This window comes from Monodon monoceros, unplaced genomic scaffold, assembly GCF_005190385.1.
Source record: "Monodon monoceros isolate NGI ecotype Baffin Bay Population unplaced genomic scaffold, NGI_Narwhal_1 Super_Scaffold_21, whole genome shotgun sequence".
Classification (NCBI taxonomy): Eukaryota; Metazoa; Chordata; class Mammalia; order Artiodactyla; family Monodontidae; genus Monodon; species Monodon monoceros.
This window is the reverse complement of record NW_021703778.1, coordinates 5,459,276-5,479,136: the sequence shown is the minus strand read 5'-3', so window position 1 is coordinate 5,479,136 and position 19,861 is coordinate 5,459,276. Positions and strand designations below refer to the sequence as shown.

The 19,861-nt window shown below is 44.4% G+C and overlaps 1 protein-coding gene across 4 annotated transcripts in view; it reads right to left on the bottom strand.

The window, feature by feature from the left end:
• CUBN (cubilin) overlaps nucleotides 1–19,861 on the bottom strand; it is a 264,461-nt gene that overhangs the window by 5,837 nt on the left and 238,763 nt on the right. For 3 of the 4 annotated variants that reach the window (XM_029238289.1, XM_029238291.1, XM_029238290.1), the window contains 6 exons: nucleotides 16,750–16,958; nucleotides 7,053–7,215; nucleotides 6,483–6,688; nucleotides 4,964–5,111; nucleotides 3,871–4,052; nucleotides 335–500 (listed from right to left, as the gene is read on the bottom strand). In XM_029238289.1, coding sequence (XP_029094122.1) covers nucleotides 335–500; nucleotides 3,871–4,052; nucleotides 4,964–5,111; nucleotides 6,483–6,688; nucleotides 7,053–7,215; nucleotides 16,750–16,958 — 1,074 coding nt within the window. Of the gene's footprint in view, nucleotides 1–334; nucleotides 501–3,870; nucleotides 4,053–4,963; nucleotides 5,112–6,482; nucleotides 6,689–7,052; nucleotides 7,216–16,749; nucleotides 16,959–19,861 lie in introns of those variants that run through there. The other variant, XR_003795949.1, reaches the window with a different exon arrangement.

The following is a 19,861-nucleotide window of genomic DNA, read 5'->3' as shown; positions in this document are numbered from 1 at the left end:
CTTTAAAAAAAAATCCTCAGAGGACTACCTTGATGATCAAACCAAAAGTTAAAAATAATGACAAAATCAGAATTTATAAAGGAACTTAAAAATCTCTGTACCTTATTTGTGCTTTATATGTAAATATATATCCTTTAATATATAGAAATAATGAATAAAAGTAGCATTTTTAAAATCTCTGTACTTTCAGTGTTAAAAAAAAATCTCTATTTTTAATGGAAAATAATCAAGTACACAGATTGGGGAAAAGGTCACTTTAACTGTCTTCTTCTATTAGACACTGTACGTTTTTCTCAGCTGCATTACCTTCCCTTACAAAGCGCCAGGGTCTTACCAGAGGGTGATGAGGTCCAGATAACTTCATATCCACGGCCGGAAGTTGCACTATCACTCTTAAATCGTAGGTATAGTTCACGACTTCGGGAGAAAATGGGATTCGGCAACAGAGTCCCACAGAACGTGCCCAGCAATGGCGAAGTGCTCTCGCTTCCATTTCTTACCTTTAAAAACGAGTCATTAATGATTACACTTAGACCTATTGTACCTTCTTCTCTGATTTATCATCACTATGCATTAAGACGTGAGACAACTGGAATGACCACTTCTTTGGGGAAAACTTTGTCTTTTTATGTACTCAATGGAGGGTTAATACACACAGAGGTCACCTTCACTTGCAAAGGAGAGAAACCAATTTGTAGATCAAAAACCATTTACAGTTGGATTCAGAAATATCTGTTAATCTCCAGTAACTAAAACACGACAGCATGTTTCTATAACCAGCTAGTTGACTGGTGTATAACAAACTAGTTGTATCTTTCTTCTTGGGGAGACACTTTGAAGAAGGTAGTTAAAGTGAATTTTAAAAAGATGGGTCGGGGGAGAAAAATGTTATCTGCTCTGTTTCCAGTCAACTCCGTTCTACTTTATTCATCATACTGCACTTATGTTTTTATCTCCCGTTGAAAATTGCTTGGCTATAAAGGGGCCATGAAAAAACAACGTCCAAAGTATGACAAAGTTCAAAACGAAAGGAATTTCTACATGGGAAAAGGACAGAATTCAAAGAGTCTTTAAAATTTCTGACTCTTGGATTTACTTTAAAAACACTTTGTGAAGCTGAATAGATTTTTTTTTTAATTCACTGCATGGAGTAGACACGTGTGAAAACAGGAAACGTGTTGGCGTGTGAATGCAGGTGAGCGCACTGTGAATTCAGCCACGGTTTGTCCTCAAGCCCGGCTCCTGCTGCACATTCCCAAACAGCCCCACTCGGAGGAGGACTCTTGTGGGGCACTGCAGACACGTGATCCAGGCAGTGTAGGGTTGGAACCAGCTCCGCATGGATGGAGGCTGACTCTATGTTGACACGTGTATTTAAAATCTTGAAAGTCCCTCCAGTCCCTTTTTAATCCCATAGTTTAACATGTGGTTAATTGCCGGTTGTCTTAAGTCACCCAGTGTCTTCAGAGGTGTGGTGGGTCGTCTTGTTGGGTTGTGTTGATCTGGAGAGAGCCCTTTTCTTTTCGGCCGTGCCCCGCAGCTTGTGGGATCTTAGTTCCCCCATCGGGGATCAAACCCAGGCCCTGGCAGTGAAGGTGCAGAGTCCTAACCGTTGGACTGCCGGGGAATGCCCTGGAGAGTTTCCTTTTAGGTCTATGGAGTAGCCAGTGGGAGAGGAAAATGCCTTTCTGGTGCTTTTTGGGTCATTCTGCTAAGTGTTTAAACAAAGTAGCCTTGCCATGGATGGAAGAGCCAGTTAGCTGGCGGCAGACAGAGAGGGCTGCTGTAGTCAAGAATGCCCACCTGCCCCACTACAGTCTTGGCTTTGGGTCTTTTTCCTCTGGTCCTCTTTAGAAAGCTGATGCTCTGAGAGGAGAAGCGAGATATTAATTCCCACTGATGTGCTAATGGCTTGTCCTTTTCCTTTCTCTCTGCACAAGAGGAATGGGACAAGGAGAGCAGAGGGCATCTCTGGGACTTCAGGTGACTCCGGAAGGGGAAGTGAAGGCAAATGCAAATTCCAAATGGGGTCTAGAGCTTGGTGTTCGCGTGGTATAATACGGTCAGAGTCCTCAGTGAGAAATTTCCGTTCCCATCACTATTTACATGAATGGAATGCTGACGCTGCAATAAGCCGTGCCAGAATCTTCCCGCCGAAAACCAGACACAGCAGTGCTTTACAGGCCTGAGTCGCAGTCTCCTGTCTTTGCTTATCGCACAGGAAGTTTCAGACCCGTTTTTATGAGATAAGGAGGGGCAGCAGGGTGGAGGGAGGCAGTTGTCACCCCCCGGGGCTGGAGACTCAGCCCTTGCTCCCCAGCGTCCAGGGGCAAATGGCAAAGTTAACTCCAGTCGGGCTTCCCCGGTGGCACAGTGGTTGAGAGTCCGCCTGCCGATGCAGGGGACGCGGGTTCGTGCCCCGGTCCGGGAGGATCCCACGTGCCGCGGAGAGGCTGGGCCCGTGAGCCATGGCCGCTGAGCCTGTGCGTCCGGAGCCTGTGCTCCGCAACGGGAGAGGCCACAGTAGTGAGAGGCCCGCGTACCGCAAAAAAAAAAAAAAAAAGTTAACTCCAGTCGATAAGGGTGAACTCAGGCTTGAGGCGAACCACGAGTAGCTGCGCTGTGACTATGGGCTGTCAGGATGATTCTTCCGTATCCCACCCCTCCCCTCGTGTCTGCTTTACGCTCCACGTCGCTGTTCAGACTCCATGGTGGGTGAGGTGCGTAGGTGTGAGTCTAATGACCTGATTGACGCAAACACTCCTGTCTCTCCCTCGTTTCCTCTCTGTTACATCTGTGTCCTCCCCAGTCTCCTACTGTGGCTGATGTCCCCCATGAAAAGGCATGAGCTTCCTGAGTACTTACTGCACTAGAGGTTGCAAATAGTCATTAACAAAGGACTTCGATGAATTTTATAGGGGGAGCTTTCCAGGATAACAAAACTCTGTAACAGGCATAAAGGAGAAAACAAGCTGTTTGGAAACCTTACGGGAAGATTCGCATGTACACGAAACAAAGCCAACTTTGGGTGTCTTGGGTTAAGGTTTCGATGTGAATTCAGTTCAGAGGGATTCAGCATCTTTGTACATACAAGCCTGACAGGGCACCTCAGTTTATTTCCTAGGAGTGAATACATTTCCAACAGAGTCTGCAAAGGACGCTGGAGGGAGCTGGAGGGTTTTTATGGCAAAATATGGGCACTGAGTTCCAGACACAGGAGGGTTCTCTCTCGGTGGGGCGGGGGACAGGCAAACAGTAAAGGTGCTTCTTCATCCAGATGGGGAGGTAGGAACAGAGCACTCTACCTTCCTCTGCCCAACACGCGTCAAGGAAAGACTCTCCTTAGAGAACACTGAAGTTGCTCCAGACTTACTGTGGCCAGCAGGGAAATCAGCCAAACTATTCAGTCTCACGTAATTTCATTTTTACCTCAACACCAGGCACACTTAAAGTCAGAGTTCTCATCTGTGTCCAGAACTAGCACTTTGCACTTGGACCTCCCTCACGTCCGGTCTCAACTCACACATTAGCTCCTTTAAGAAAACTTCTCTGTTCCCAAACTAATTAGGTGCCCCTAACCGTGCTGGCTCTGATAGTCAACAGGATGGACAACTTCCTGTCTGTCTTTCCCACGGAAGTGTGAGCCTCTGGGGGACCCTGAATATGTCTTGTTCCCTCCTGAATTTCTGGTGTCTGGACCTAGGAGATGGTTGGCAATTGCCTAAGTATTTAGGCAATGAAAGGATAATGAATAATTTAATGAAATGAGGAAGGGATATGATTAGCAGTAGCAGAGAAAAACGAGAAAAATCTTAAGGGATCCATTATCTTCTAAATCATTTATTTACATGATATTCAAATGTATGTTACCTCCAAGAAATCACATGTGCAGTCACTTGAGTCCTCGATGTCAAAGGAGTGAAAGAAGAGGGAGATGGTGTGGTTATGAGGGGCTGTGAGCACAACTATGCAGTCCACGTTACTGCTGTAGCCGCCCGGCCAGCCGGGACTCCTCAGGTTGCCAAATGCCTTCTTATATTCTCGGTTGCAACCTTAGAGGAAAGACAACAGTCGTAATTAACGTATACCGCGCAGTATTTAGTGCTCCTTCAACTTGACAGGAATAATTCAAAGAGCTTATTAAATGGGAACAAACTTCAGAAAAGAAGCTAACCTAGCCCCTTCATTTACCTTTGAGATTACTGAGATCCCAAGACTTAAAGCGAATGGCACACTGAGCAAATGCAGTGCAATGTCTTCACACAAAACACCCCCGTGTGAGATAGTAAATGAGTAAATGTGCACCCTCTCCTGTGAGGACAAACATTCTAGCATTCTCCATGCTTTTCTGATGACATTTAGACTCTTCGGGCATAAAGGCTCTACCTCCAAGACAGTTTTGCGTGAAGATTTTTCTTCAAATACTTTGATGAATTATTTGTTCTGATAGAACTGGCAACTTACCGTTCTTGACCATGGTTGGTAAAAAATACCCAGAGCGTTTTCATTTGTTTGTTTTAATCAAAGGCAGCTTTGGTTTTAATCAAGCTTGAAATGAACATTACATGAAGTGTTCTCTGGAAATAAACTTCTCAGTGACAGAATCAAGTAATTCTTTCAAGGCTCCTTGGTTTTTCCAAAGTAATTTTCTAAGATATAGTGATTTTTCTACATGGTTAAGTGAATAATTAATACAATAACTGGTATATTTTTTAATTAATGACATGAACTTTGAAGGATATGCTGCCATTCTCCACATTTTAATTAATATTTTATTCGCTTTACCTCTTCAGAAGTCAACTTTAGTAATTTGCTATATTGGGCCTGGCTTCTAGTAAAGAGTCTTACCTCATTTGGGTGTGGTTTATGTCAACAAACCTTAATTTACTCAAGGGGGTCAATTCTAGCTGTAATTGTAATAATGGCAGTTTTTCTGAATAAAAGATGAAATCTCAGAGCTCACCTGCAATCTGATAGGTAAAACCCACTCTGGAGTTTATGTTAAAAACTTCCGATTTAAAAGTGACTATTGCGGTGCTCATGGAAGAATAAAATGTGGGTACAGCTGAAGCATTTCTGCCACAGAACCGAATTCCTGGATTTCCGTTACTCTGAAATGAAACGGAAGCCAAATGCCGGTAGATTTAGTATCAAAAGAGAATAGGCCACAGCAGAACTTAAATTGCATACAAAAATATGGCTTAAATATTCAGCCATGGAGACCAGTTACAGAGTTTAATGCACTCTGCAGTAAGACTTCACCTTGGCCTTGGAATCTACAGGTGTCTCGCAGTCTTCGAGGGGTGTGGGTGGGAGGTAGGGAGGCCACATTTCTGCTGAAACCATGGGGTGGACGCCTGCCTACTGAAAATAGGACCTTCCCGGGGCTTCCCTGGTGGCGCAGTGGTTGAGAGTCCGCCTGCCGATGCAGGGGACACAGGTTCGTGCCCCAGTCCGGGAAGATCCCACATGCCGCGGAGCGGCTGGGCCCATGAGCCATGGCCGCTGAGCCTGCACGTCTGGAGCCTGTGCTCCACAACGGGAGAGGCCACAACAGCGAGAGGCCCACGTACCACCAAAAAAAAAAAAAAAAAAGACCTTCCCTCTCCCTCCGCTTCCTATCCAAGGCCTGTGCCGTTGCTCAGAGCGCATCCAGGCTGTCGGAGGAGCTCAGCACAGTTCTACTGGGGCTTCTCCATTGTTCTGAACTCTGTAAGGCTAACCAGCACCGCTACTGGCCCTGCCTCACCGCCGCTTAGCAAACCTGGAGTGGATGACCTCCTCGATCCGGAGAGAGACAACCCGGGTGTTCCCAGGAGCCCCCGCTAGGCGTCACCCTCAGTTCAGGAGCCCTCCCTCTGCACACGTTCCCGGAATAATCTGATCGCTCTCGTACCGCGACTACCTACTCACATGATGATGACGCCCTGATCTTCAGGCATTCTGTCGACATTACACTGCTATGGTCAACAGTCTCCTCAACGTCTAACCCCATGGGCAATTCAGACTCGTCATTTTTTTTTTTTAAACCAACAGAGCTTTGCTCTGTGTTTTTAACCATGAATATAGTCCCACTAGACTGGTACCAAATGCCTTCTTAACTGTTCCTTTCAATTCATTCCACACACAGATCCCACTGACTGCAGAAGTGCTTCTCCATGGAGCACTGCTGTCAGAACACCAGAGAAGTTCATCAGAAATGCAGGTTAATGGACGTAAGTAGGGGAACTGGTCTCTGAGTGTGGGCCCAGGCGCAGGCACTTTTACCAAGACACCCAGATGTTTCTTAGGCGCATGACCTACAGACCAAGTTCAGGTTTCTTAATGCCTATAAATAGAGGGTTTTGTAAATGGCTGAAAACCACATTAGGCTGGAAGTAACTCCGAGATCTTATTTAGTCATGCCCTCATTACTTCAAGTGTTTTGCAAATACTGGTGAAAAGGTCATACATGTGACTGTCATTCATCCTATAATTGTTACCTCTGGTGGGTCCTGAAACTCTAAGTAGTTCTGGTCACAGTCTTGTGAGTGCAGCTCAAGTGCCCACACAGTAATCATGACCTGCTGATGTAGAGGAGCTTCAGTGACCCAGGTACAGGTGGAAAATGGGACAGCTGGGTCTGATGAATTGGGTGACGAAATACTCTGTGGGGTCCAAGTTGCATTATATGTTCCGCCACAAGGCACTGAGATGGGAAGACAGACACAACTTAGAAGACATTTTACTTGTAACTCATCACACATATTTAAAATTCTGCTCTCCTTACTCTTCCAGCCCAAAGGAGCTATATTTACATCATTCTATGAAGGATTTACGGTCTATATTCTTGACTAAGAATTGTACCAAATTTGTACCATGGATTAAAACACGGAGTAATTAACGTTGTGTTTAGTAACTGACATTGCACTTAGACAGTCATTAACATTGAGCATAGTAATTAACATTGAGTTTAGTAATTAACACTGAGTATAGATATAAGCATGGCAGTATTTTTAGTGCATAAATACACGTGTCTTTCACACTATGTAAAAATGTCTCAGTTTACTCACTGTCCACGATGGTATATGTAGCATTAAATCCTTCCCTTTCTAAAGTTAAGTCACTGACAAATTGAACTGTAAGGAAGTTCCCAGAAGAAATAAATGGAGCAGGTACGGTGGAACCACAAAATGTTCCAGCCAAGTTGGCATTTTCACTGTCCCCATCATATAACTGAAAAGAAAAACAGCTCATTAGTTATCCATTATTCACAAAGAAGCTGCATATTTTACACTAAAATGGACATGAAGTTACGACAGGTCATGGTTAAGAATCTTACACTAATGTTCTTTTTTAAAAAAATATTTATTTTTATTTATTTATTTGGTTGCACCGGGTTTTAACTGCAGCTCAAGGGCTCCTGAGTTGCGGCTCGCTGGCTTCTTTAGTTGTGGCACGTGTGCTCCTTAGTTGTGGCATGTGAACTCTTAGATGCGTCATGCATGTGGGATCTAGTTCCCTGACCAGGGATTGAACCCAGGCCCCCAGCACTGGGAGCGCAGAGTCTTAACCACTGCACCACCAGGGAAGTCCCTACACTAATGTTCTTAAAGCTAGTTTTAATTTAGGAACAGAATCGCTATTGAATCAATTATACTATAATGATTTTTAGTAAAAACCTGGTATATTGCCTGAAGTTTTTTTTTTCTCATTGGGAAAGTAAAATTCGATTTAAAAAATGATGTGGCATTAGAGCCAGCAAACCCATCGCTACCGTCACCTCCGCCCTCCCTGCTGTGCTGCTCCAAACCATCATGGTCTCTCGCCTGATTCTCACTGCAGCCTCCCCACGGGTCCCCCTGATCTGCTCTTGACCCTCTAGAAGCTGCCTTCAGCACATCAGCCAGAAGCTACAGTTTACATGTAAGTCAGACCAGGTCACTGCTCTGCTGAGAACCCTCCTCACTCCTTCTCATCCACTCAAAGCCGTTACTACGGCCTTCGAGGCCTGATAGGATCTGCTCCCAGCCCCATTCCCGGCCTTTCCCATCTGACCTCTCACTGCCACTTTCTTTGCTCTGCTCCCTGCGCGATCCCGGCACTCCTGCATCCCGGCTGTTGGCGTCTGCAGTTCCCTTTGCCTGGAATGCCCTCCTATTTATCTGCCTGGTTTCATTCCCCTCTGTTGCTTTAGGCCTTTGCTCAGATACCACTAACTCACTGAAGCCTTCCCTGAACACCCCTATTTAACATGCAAGCTCTCCCAATATCCCCTTTCTCCTTCCCAGCTTCACTTTTTCTCCAGAGCACGTATTACCTTCTACATCATATGTATGTATATATTCATATATAATTTAATTTACTGTCTTCCCCTCTGAAGAGAATGCAAGTTCCATGAAAGCACAGGCTGCTGTCTGTTCTATTCACTGCTAGGTCCCCAGTTTTCGGAAGAGTGGCACACAAAAGGCACTCAATAAATATCTAAGGAATGAAAAAGTGATTCCTCTCTCCCGCTACCCACCCCCCCCAAGCCTGCTCTCCCCAAGTGGTCTTTATGTCAGTAAAGGGCTCAAGCCTAACACCTCAGCCACCCTGATTCCTCCCTGTGTCTTCCTGACCCCGCATCTACTTTGCTCCACCTTCAACATCTATCCCAAGGGTTCCATGTCCACGGCTCCCACGGTGCTCCTTCACCTGTATTGTTGTAACATTTCCTGACAGCTCTGGTTCCACAGAGCATTCTCCACCGAGCTGCCTGAACATTTGCAAGCTTAGAGTAGAATATGCTCCTGCTTGGCCTACAATGTCCCCATGGATCCCCACTGCATCTGAAGTAAAACTCCACCCTCTTTACCGTGGTCTACAAGCCCCTCTCTGGTCTGGCCTGGGAGGCTCTTGGCCGTCGCCCCCTCCCCACATTCCTGTAACTCCCCCAGGCCCTGACAAGTCTCTCTGAGCTGCCCCTCCTGCCAGGAGCTCTCTGCTCAGCCCTTGGACAGCATCATGGGGTCTCAGCTCAGACATCTCCTCCTCAGAGAGCCCAATCCTATCTAATGGGCGCTTCCCCAATATGTTCCTGTTCTTTTTCCCTACGATGATTAAAACGTACCTTATTATTATTATTATTTTTTTTTTGTGGTACGCGGGCCTCTCACTGCTGTGGCCTCTCCCGCTGTGGAGCACAGGCCCCGGACGTGCAGGCTCAGTGGCCATGGCTCATGGGCCCAGCCGCTCCGCGGCATGTGGGATCTTCCCGGACCGGGGCACGAACCCATGTCCCCTGCATCGGCAGGCGGACTCTCAACCACTGCGCCAGCAGGGAAGCCCAAAAACGTACCTTATTTATTGCTTATTGCTTATTGCTTATTTACCTCTTCTGGTCTCTCACCCACCAAGCATGTAATTCCCACGGGCAGGGGACTTTGATTATCCACTGTGTGTCACCAGCACCCAGAGCAACTCCCAGGCACAAGAGCCCTCAGCAAACGTCCGTTGAAGTAGCGAGTGCTTGGATTTCTCTCAAACGCATTACTAGAAAACAAAGTGTTGGGACTTCCCTAGTGATGCATTGGCTAAGGATCTGCCTGCCCATGCAGGGGACGCGGGTTCGAGCCCTGGTCCAGGAAGATCCCACATGCCGCGGAGCAACTAAGCCCATGCTCCACAACAAGAGAAGCCACCGCAATGAGAAGCCCGCGCACCGCAACGAAGAGTAGCCTCTGCTCACTGCAGCTAGAGAAAGCCCGTGCACAGCAACGAAGACCCAACGCAGCCAAAAATAAATTAATTAATAAATTAATTAATAAATAAAGACTTGACCTTTTAAAAAAAAAACTCTAACATCAAATTTTCAAAACAAACAAAAGTGTTCTCCACCTGAGTAATCTCTACTGCATTTCTAACACAAGTATCTGTGTGTCTGTCCAAATATTGAATTTATAACAGAGCAATGGTGTGTGATAAACCTCAGCATAGCCATTACCGCTGACATTATTTTAAAAGGCTGGGAATACATAAAACAGAAATGGTTAAAAACAGTCAAGTCAAAATAAACACAAAACAAATTTACCACTAGATGGCACTGTTTCTCCTGCTTAAACGATTTTAGTAAAATTTTAAAGCCAAAAGAAACCGGAGAGTTGAGTGATCTAATCCCCTCATTTTATAGAAGAGCAGATTTGCCCAGTTTTAGGTAATGTACCTTTTCTGGTAAACAAGTTAAAATTTTATAACCATTGCTGCCTCTATAATCACGTTATATTGGCAAGCATTTTTATTCTATGTACTGTGTGCCAGGCCTCCAACCAAGGTTCTGTGTATACAGGGATGCATAAAGCACTTTCCAGACACTAATTTGACTCACAAATAATGAGAGAGAGATTCATAAATTAAATATATGTGTGTGTGAATTATACATAAAATAGAGAAACGTTAAGTGCTACAGGAGAAGAATTCAATGTATCAGGGTAACCCAGATGATCGAGCCAGGACAAACCTCACACGGACATTTGAACTGGTATTTGAAAGTAAGTAGAGACCTTCCAGACCTAGAAGAGAGGAAGGGCATCCCACCCTGATGGACAAGGTATGGAAGGCCACGGAAATAAAAACGGCCTGGCGTGTGTCAACACCTGCCCACACTGTGACCAACCTGGAGATCAGGGTGAGAGAACAGAGGTGGGATTGGGAAAGTTCACTGGGACGAGACTGACGTTTCCCACACTTCGTGCGACGGACTGTGTATCTTCCCCTACGTGAGTTGTAAGATCTGATTTGGGTTTTAAGTAGGTGACTGGTCAGTACGATGGAAGGAAGTGTCCTACATGCCCGGCCTCGAGCTGGCGTTTGCATTAGCTCACTCACTGCTACCATAAAATTTCTCCCAATGGAGCTGAAATAGGGCAGCTGATGGAGGCTCCTGGCCCCCTGCGCAACCGAGGCCAGGATTTTCTTCCCCTGCTCTCCCACCCCTGACGCCTCCGCCACGACCTCGCGCAGGGTGGCTTTATAGAGAATGGCAGGAGGAACCCTAAGTAGCGCTGCTGACGCGAAACCCTACGCGCACTGGGAGGTAAATGGTGCCGCTGGGAGCGGCACGGTCACCAGCAGCTGCGTAGCGCCTTCCGGGAGCACACACCAATGCCAGGACGGCTTTGGGCCTGGGGCTTGAATTATGCCCTAAGTCTTAAGTCTTGTGGACGCAGATAAGTGCTGAGAGGAATTTTGTGTTTGCTCGGCTTGTAAACCTCTTTAACGGTGGCACGTATTAGAATCTGGTTAAGGCCCGGAAGGAATTGCACAAATAACCTAGTGGAAGAGAGCCTCCGACTACACCTTCTGCCAGATCCTCTCCTTTGCTCAGCCATCGATTGGAGCAGCTAAAGAAAGTAGGGAAGGACATTTTGGGATTTTAATTTCTATGAACTTTTAATGCATGAAGGCAATAGGCTTTGATATTGGGCTTTAATTCTTTTTAAATTTAACTCCAGGGCTTCCCTGGTGGCACAGTGGTTGAGAATCTGCCTGCCAATGCAGGGGACACGGGTTCGAGCCCTGGTCTGGGAAGATCCCACGTGCCGCGGAGCAACTGCGCCCGTGAGCCACAACTACTGAGCCTGCGCGCGTCTGGAGCCTATGCTCCGCAACAAGAGAGGCCACGACAGTGAGAGGCCCGCGCACCGCGATCAAGAGGGGCCCCCGCTCGCCGCAACTAGAGAAAGCCCTCGCACAGAAACGAAGACCCAACACAGTCAAAAAATAAATAAATAATTTGAAAAAAAGTTTAACTCCGTAATTTTAGACATTAGTTTCCTTAGGACTTTATTATTTAACATTTCCCTGGGAATGTGATAACGGGAGAATTTTGATAGTCTTATTTGAAGCATCTCTACATTGCATCTCAGAGTGTCTTCATGAATTCTTTGATTGTACTGTGGGACTTCTGACAGGGTCCACAGGACAACAGGCCTGGGCATAATTTGGGATGAGAATGAGAGTAGAGAGTGATTTTTTAGGTTTGGGGTTGAACTCTGATCCTTTACAGAAACTTTCTGGGAAAATGTTTTATTGGTGCCAGTGATCTCAGGAAGATCCACTAAGGGGCAATGATGAGAATCACCTCTAACTGCAGGAATTTTTATATAACAATAAAAAGTAGTATTATCGTATGAAATCATTAATATTATTAATATGACTATTATGTAATCTCAATGCTCTTTTCCAGTGTCTGGCATATAGTAGGTGCTCAAATTAACATTTATGGAATGAATGAACAGTAGGTACTACCCCATAAGGATAGGGATCTGACGCCTCCGTAACTGCTGACGCCTCCCCAGAGATGGACAGCCCTCCACCCACGGCCAATCACAGACTGAATGGTTAAGCCCAGTGGGTTAAGACAGAAGTTTTCCATGGGAACAGTGCCACCCCCTAGGGATTGTTTTGCACAAGTGTGGTGTTTTGGGCTCATCACAATAGTTTGAGGCTATAGCTGGCGTCTAGCACTTAGAAACCACGCTGTGGAATCCCATCAAAATTCAGGACGCGTCTGCAAAGTGAAGATTTATTCTAGGTCCTACATACCTATGAATGTCCCACCAGACATGTGTGTAATGAAACTGTTTAAAATTCTTTATCCCAGGACCTAAGCCCATTCTGTATATAAACACAAAAATATTTTGCACAGTTTTAATATATACCAAATTTCCAAGAAGGCAATTATTACGTAAGTTGAGGGAAGTCTGTAGTTTGTTCTGTTTAGAACCATTTGATTTGAGTCTTCCACCATTCTGGAAATTCATATTGTGGATGGGCGCTGCTATTGGCATTTAAGTTGCAAACAGAGCTACCCCGTAGCACTTTAAATGTATGCCTGCGCATTGCCGCAAGTCCACATATTAGAAGAATCTGACTACTTTATCTAGTGACTTAGCATAGCTGTATCAGAGCATTTACATATTGAAATACACACTATTCTACAGGCTTTCCTTTTATTTCTCCTTTTCATTGTATTTAGCATAATTATAAATTGAAATTATGTATATGGCTAGGCTATGGCATAGTGACCTTTCACTTCAGATGGTCAAAGAATCACTAGAAAATACTGGCTATTCCAAGGGGCACTGACTGTGTTGAGAAGAAGCTGGGCAGTGCTAGGAAGGAGGCGCCTCCTTTCTGCCAGTTGTTGTTTTTTGTTTCTGTTTTTCGCTTTGTTTTTTTGGCCACACTGCACGGCTTGCAGGATCTTAGTTCCCTGACCAGGGATTGAACCCAGGCCCTCAGCAGTGAGAGCACTGAGTCCTAACCACTAGACCACCAGGGAATTTCCCTACTGCAGTTATCTTAACAGCTTTCCAAGTCAACCCTTTCAAAAACAATAATGATACAATTACAAATGAATAATGGACTTGGCATGTTTTCACCTGTATATCTACCTACAGAATTAAATTAACTTTTCTAAAAAAGTGATTTGATTATAATCTCTAAGCAACAGTCTCAAATGAGTCAACTGTCCCATTTATCACAGAGAATCTCTTTAATAAAGGTACCTCCCGGCCTCACATTCCAAGAACTGCTCGGTGATCTGCCAGTTTAGTATAAGCTGGAGAAGTTGCCAACTGAGGGAAACTGCTTTCCCAAAAAGGAAAACAAAAGCAGATTTGAACAGAATTTCTTTTTTAAAAAAGGACATTTTATATTGAAGCTAGAGGATAGGTCCTTGTTTTCAATATTGCTATGTCTACCCTAAATAGCTTGAGGACATTTAGAAAATTAACGGTTCTTTTATTTACTTTTGTAATGTTTTTTGGCCACCCGACGCGGCTTGTGGGATTTTAGTTGGTTCCCCCATCAGGGATCAAACCCCGGCCCTCAGCAGTGAGAGCGTAGAGCCTGAACCACTGCACTGCCAGGGAACTCCCAATAGCTCTTTTGATTATATTATCAAATCACACATACAAATGAATCTTGCAAATAAATCCAATCAGCCCTCCCCCTGGCAGGACCATATTCTAAATATCCCACATGAATTTGTATTTATAATAATGTATATCTAACTTAATTATTCATCATATTTTTTAAAAAGGAGATTCTATAGCCCTCATACCCATCTGGAATTACCCAAAGGGGGTAAAAAAGAAAGACATCTATGGTTACGCTGGGTTTGAGTCCATATTACCTGCCTCAAAAGCCTGTTACTCTTCTGTAAAATCAGGGTAGTGCTCAAATAGTCTTGAACCTCAGCTCACTGCTGCTCTGGCCCCTTTGGTCTCATTTCAGACAAGAAGAATTCAACCCGAACGGACATTCCTTGTTATCTGCAGTCTTTCGTGAACTCCCTCTGATCTGGCTTCTGTGCCAACACTTTATTTAAATGGTTGTCATCCTATCTAATGAGTTTTTTCTTTATCTTCACCCTTCTTGGCTTCTAATTTACAATTTAATAGCACTGACCGTGAATCCTTGCACGGTCAGTGCAAGGAGACCTTTCTCCCTCGCCTTCCGTGGTAACTGCATTATTCCTGGTTTGTCCATGTCTTCCATGACGCGTCTGTTTCTCCTCCTGCCTCTGCTTTGTGCTCTCTGGCTGCCTCACGCTGTACCTTTCCTGGAGTTGAGTGGGAGCCAGGCCTTCTAGCGCCATGCAGCCTCTCTCAAAGACAGCATTTCTCTCCTGATGTACGAAATGCTCTTTTGGGGCTTCCCTGGTGGCTCAGTGGCTGAGAGTCCGCCTGCCGATGCCGGGGACACGGGTTCGTGTCCCGGTCCGGGAAGATCCCACATGCCGCGGAGCGGCTAGGCCCGTGAGCCATGGCCGCTGAGCCTGCGCGTCCGGAGCCTGTGCTCCGCAACGGGAGAGGCCACAACAGTGAGAGGCCCGCGTACCGCAAAAAAGAAGAAATAAGAAATGCTCTTTTGCTGCCTCCTGTCTGGGCTGCTGTCTTCTTGCTGGGGCTCCGCCCATTCTCTGCCCCGGGGAAATTTCACTTGTCTGCTCTGCTGTCACCCAGACTGAACCAATACTTACAAACCCATGGCCTCCTCCTAAGAGTACCAACATTCTCAGGCCCAGACCAGGGATGGAACCCACGCCCCCTGCAGTGGAAGGGTGGAATCCTAACCACTGGACCGCCCGCCAGGGAAGTCCCACTACTGACATTCTTTTGATCTTCCCACCTTGGTTCTTTTCACAGTGAAAACGTAAGGCAGTCTATATGTAATGAAGTGCTCAAATGTGTATTTTGTCCATAACTTTTCCTTCTCTTACTTTTAAAACCAATTTCTGTAAAATTTAAGATAATTTTTGAACTTAAAAGTTTCTCTCACACCAAGGTTGTCATCTGCACCGTCTCTGTACCCTTCTTACCTAACGGTAACTTCTTTCAGGGGTCTTAACTCCAGAGTCTCCCCTGACCATCCACCCAGAATGCTGATTCCAGAGTCATCTTTCTTACATACTGCTCTCAACTTACCACTCATTGGAAAACCCGCGATCTTACATACTGCTCTCAGCTTACCACTCATTGGAAAACCCGCGATTTCCAGCTGCCTAAAATCTAAATGCCATTAGCCTGACTTTCAAGATCCTGTGCAATCTGGATCCTTCTCCACTTAGCCAGTCTTATTTCTTGTTCCGCTTTAACAATATCTGCTGATAAAGCCAGCCTCTTCACTCTTTCCACTTCAATGCCTTTTTTGTCTGTTCGCCTTGCTTAGAATGCCCTCCCTCCCGACTTGAGTAAGTGCCCCCTCATTCTATGAAGTCTTTCTTGTTCACAGCATATGCTCATGAATCATCCTCCCTTTTAAACTTGCACATGGCTTCAAGCCTGTGCCCAATGCACTTGCATATTGACTCTCCTGAACTACCTAGTGTTGATTTGCATGTGTCATCCCTTAATTCTGCAATCAAATTTAAGCTCCTTGTGAGCGGAAATACTGCTTCACTTGATGGTTTCCCCCAGGAGTGTAGTAGTCTACAGTGATTGATGCTACTTAGCACTTTTAATCTGAGTGCATATAGCCTGAGAGATACAATGATTTAATATTAAAGAGTCATTTAAAAATGGAAACTTTTCTTGATTTACTTCTAATGGGACTTCAGAACTAAGATATTTTCCACATCTAAAAGTAATATAAGTAAATATACAAACTTTGAAAATAAAGTAAGGAGTGATGATTTGCATACAGACACTGTCATTTATTTTAGACTTTGCCAAAGATCCTTTGAGTATCTCTTTCCACACAACCTATCTTCCCATAGATCATCTCTTGACGAGGCTTGGAGGAACAGTAAATCTTAAAGCTAATGTTAGAAGCTGCACAAACATTTTGAGTCTTTTGTATTAAAGATTATTTTGATGTCAAGATAGAGCATCTGCAATATTATACATTATATCACTGAAGAAAAGGTCGTTTTAAAAATTATCAGCGGGGCTTCCCTGGTGGCGCAGTGGTTGAGAGTCCGCCTGCCGATGCAGGGGACACGGGTTCGTGCCCCGGTCCGGGAAGATCCCACATGCCGCGGAGCGGCTGGGCCCGTGAGCCATGGCCACTGAGCCTGCGCGTCCGGAGCCTGTGCTCCGCAACGGGAGAGGCCACAGCAGTGAGAGGCCCACGTCCAGCAAAAAAAAAAAAAAAAAAAAAAGAGCTCTTCTGTAAAAATTATCAGCACTCACAACTTTCAGGACTTCCTGTGTGGCACAAACTGGAATACACCATGAAAGAGTCCGTATTAGAAGACTCTGTTAAGAAACATAATAGCCTTACCTTGACGTAATCATAAAGGCATCTTTGCAAACTAGTTGCTGCCTCCAGAGCAAATGTGTTGAAGGTGAGTCTAATTAGCTTGTTCACAGGGGCAGTCATGAACCATATGCAGTTTAAATTCTTGTCGTATCTTCCATTCGAATCAGAATCAGGAGAGGCAAAGGTACCATCTGAACGTGTCAGATAACCACCACATCCTTGCTGAGGCCCTGTGTTCAAAAAAAAAAAAAGACACATCACGATGCAGAGCGAAGAGAATGGAACTGAAATTTATGAGGAGGGTTTTTAAAAATCATATCGTTTCTTTTTTCTGTCACACTTTGATGAACATTATCAGACTGCTGCCCCTCATCTTAGTTTCTTCGCTGTTATTTCCTCTTCAACCACCAACCCTTCAATCTCTACCAGCTCACATCTAGCTGCCTAGAAAAGTGGGTAAACAGATAAGGTTCTATATGCAGTTTTGGAACTCTTGATGGGATCTATTGGAGCTTTTCTCTATTCTTGAAAAATCCAATTTTATACAAAATAAAGTATTTTGCATAACAAAACTGATGGAAACTGTGAACCCGTTTTACTTTTATGTTCTGCTTTTATGAACGCTATCAGACTGAAAACTGAATTTAAGAAGACTTTACCCAACATCCCAAGAAAACTGGCTCTCAACAAATCTTTTATTTAAATAATCTGGTAGAAGGAGGATGAGAGGCATATAACATTACAATCCACTTTATATTGAACTGTACTCTATATTTGAATTTTTTCTTTTCCAAAAATAAGGGGAAGCTGAAGAAGAGGAACTTTAGTGGAGAAAAATATCTACTTTGAAATGAAAACTCTGAAATTCAGAATAAAAATACAAAAGAGAGATAAAGAATACTCTCAATACTCAACTATGAAAAAAAATACGGCACAAACTCCTCAGAGCACGGGATTTAGTTTCTTCCACTCTACAGCCTAAGGTGATGCCTTGGTAAGGAAGAAAAACTTTACTGACAATTTCGAAAGATATACATGAGGATGAATTAAGCTCTGAACAGCCCTGGTAGGAATAGAGATGAAATAGGCGTTCAAAAGAGTATTCATAAAGCTTGCATGCTACACAAATGTGCGTCATTACAAGTTCCGCAGTTAAATTCACAGTCTCATTCCATTTACTTGATCTGTTAAAAGTGAAAGGGTTGCTTTCAACATTAGGGGGCGCTATGATTCAGGAAACGCTCTTGGCAGGAAAGGCAAACAATGGCTGCCGACCTCGAATGCAAAGGATATCAAATGCGCGGAGCGTTTTCCAGGATAGGTGCCTTACTTAGGAGGTCAGGCTACCCTGTCATAGCTTCTAAGTCAAGTAAAACTACAGAGTATTTGCACAGTCCGATGTTTCCTGGAGTTGAAATGCTTCCGAAGGCCCAGTCCCTGATATATCCATAGGTGGCATCTAGAACAAAATTATTCTGAAACCAAAGCAATGCTCATGACTCTGCTCCTATGAAACAGGCCTGCAAGATGAAGAAGTGGGGTTTGCACAGTTTTCACTCCAGTGTGGACTGATTGCTACCTAAGGCAACCAGTTAAGCTTACTGACATGCCTAGCAGGGAAGAACAATTACTCAGGGTATTAATGAATTGAGAAAATTATTTATCTATTAAATATTGCCAAGGAAATATATTTAGTATTTTTTAAATTAATTTTTATTGGAGTATAGTTGATTTACAATGCTGTGTTAGTTTCTGCTGTACAGCAAAGTGAATCAGTTATACATATCCACATGTCCACTCTTTTTTAGATTCTGTTCCAATATAGGTCATTACCAAGTACTGAGTAGAGTTCCCTGTGCTATACAGTAGGTTCTTACTAGTTGTCTATTTTTTTATTTAGTACTGAGATGGGAGAAGATGAATGGTAGTCTAATAGCAGTGATAAGTCATAAATCAACAATAATGATACAATTTAGAAAATGATAGGTGCCATAAAAGAGGCAGGAAAAGTCTTGTGAGTTTTGCAAGAAAGGGAGATTATTACTTCAGGCTAAGAGGATCTAGAATGTTCAAGGCGGAGGTGACAGTTGATCTGCATCTTAAAGGATAAATAGGATGAGACCATGTAGACTTGCCTGGTATTGGCAAGTCCAGGTTGAAAGACCTCGTAACCAAAGGTTAAGTGGACAAGAATTTACATGTATAGAATTTGACCTTTAGACTTTATTCTCTGGGTAATAGGGATCCACTAGAAAGGTTTTTGATCAGAGGAGTGGTAGGGTCAGAATGAATGCGCTTTCTCGTCAAGTCTGACCTAGAGATGCATCTGGTGGTCACGTTTACACATAAGGGAGGGCCTGGAGGAGATGAAGCCAGGCCCAAGGACACCGCTGTGGTCCAGGCTGGTGGAGGCAAGGGGCAGTGCAGAGCTGGAGGTCTGCATGTAGGAAAACCAGACCACTGGGCTTTATTCTACTAACGCGTCAGCTGCAAAAACTAAATGCTATTTTTAAAAATTCAAGCTATATGTTTTATCACCCCTTGCTTATTAATTGTTGCTAATAAGTTAATGAGGGCAGAATGACAATTGTACTGGGCACCAAGAGTGCCATTGTACACACTTAGTAGACAAGACTACTGCTACAGCTATTATTGCTACTACTGCTACTAATGCCCTAAGACAGAGATACCCTCCCTTCAGGAAACCCAGAGCAAGGATCCGCAGATGGCCGGTGTGCACTGGCATAGACTGAGTGGGAGACTGCATGATTCCTAACTTTTCAGAATCTCTCTTTGCAGGGCCCCAGAATGGACAGAGTACAGTAAGTCCCCTACATACGAACCTTCAAGTTGCAAACTTTCAAAGATGCGAACGTGCATTGCATCAACGTCAGGTGTGAGCGAAATGGCAGCTTGCCCTCCATCTCCTATTGCTGTGATCCTTCAGCCCTACCATCTCCCACCTCCTCTCCCTCCTCCAGTCAGTAACTCTTCTTGCCTGTTCACATGCCAGCCCCTGGATGCCAGCTGTTGTGCTGGACCACTGTGCTTTTCAAGGGACTGTACCGTAAGAGTAAAGATGTTTCATTTTTTGTGGTTTTTTTTAACGTATTATTTGTGTGAAAAGTATTAT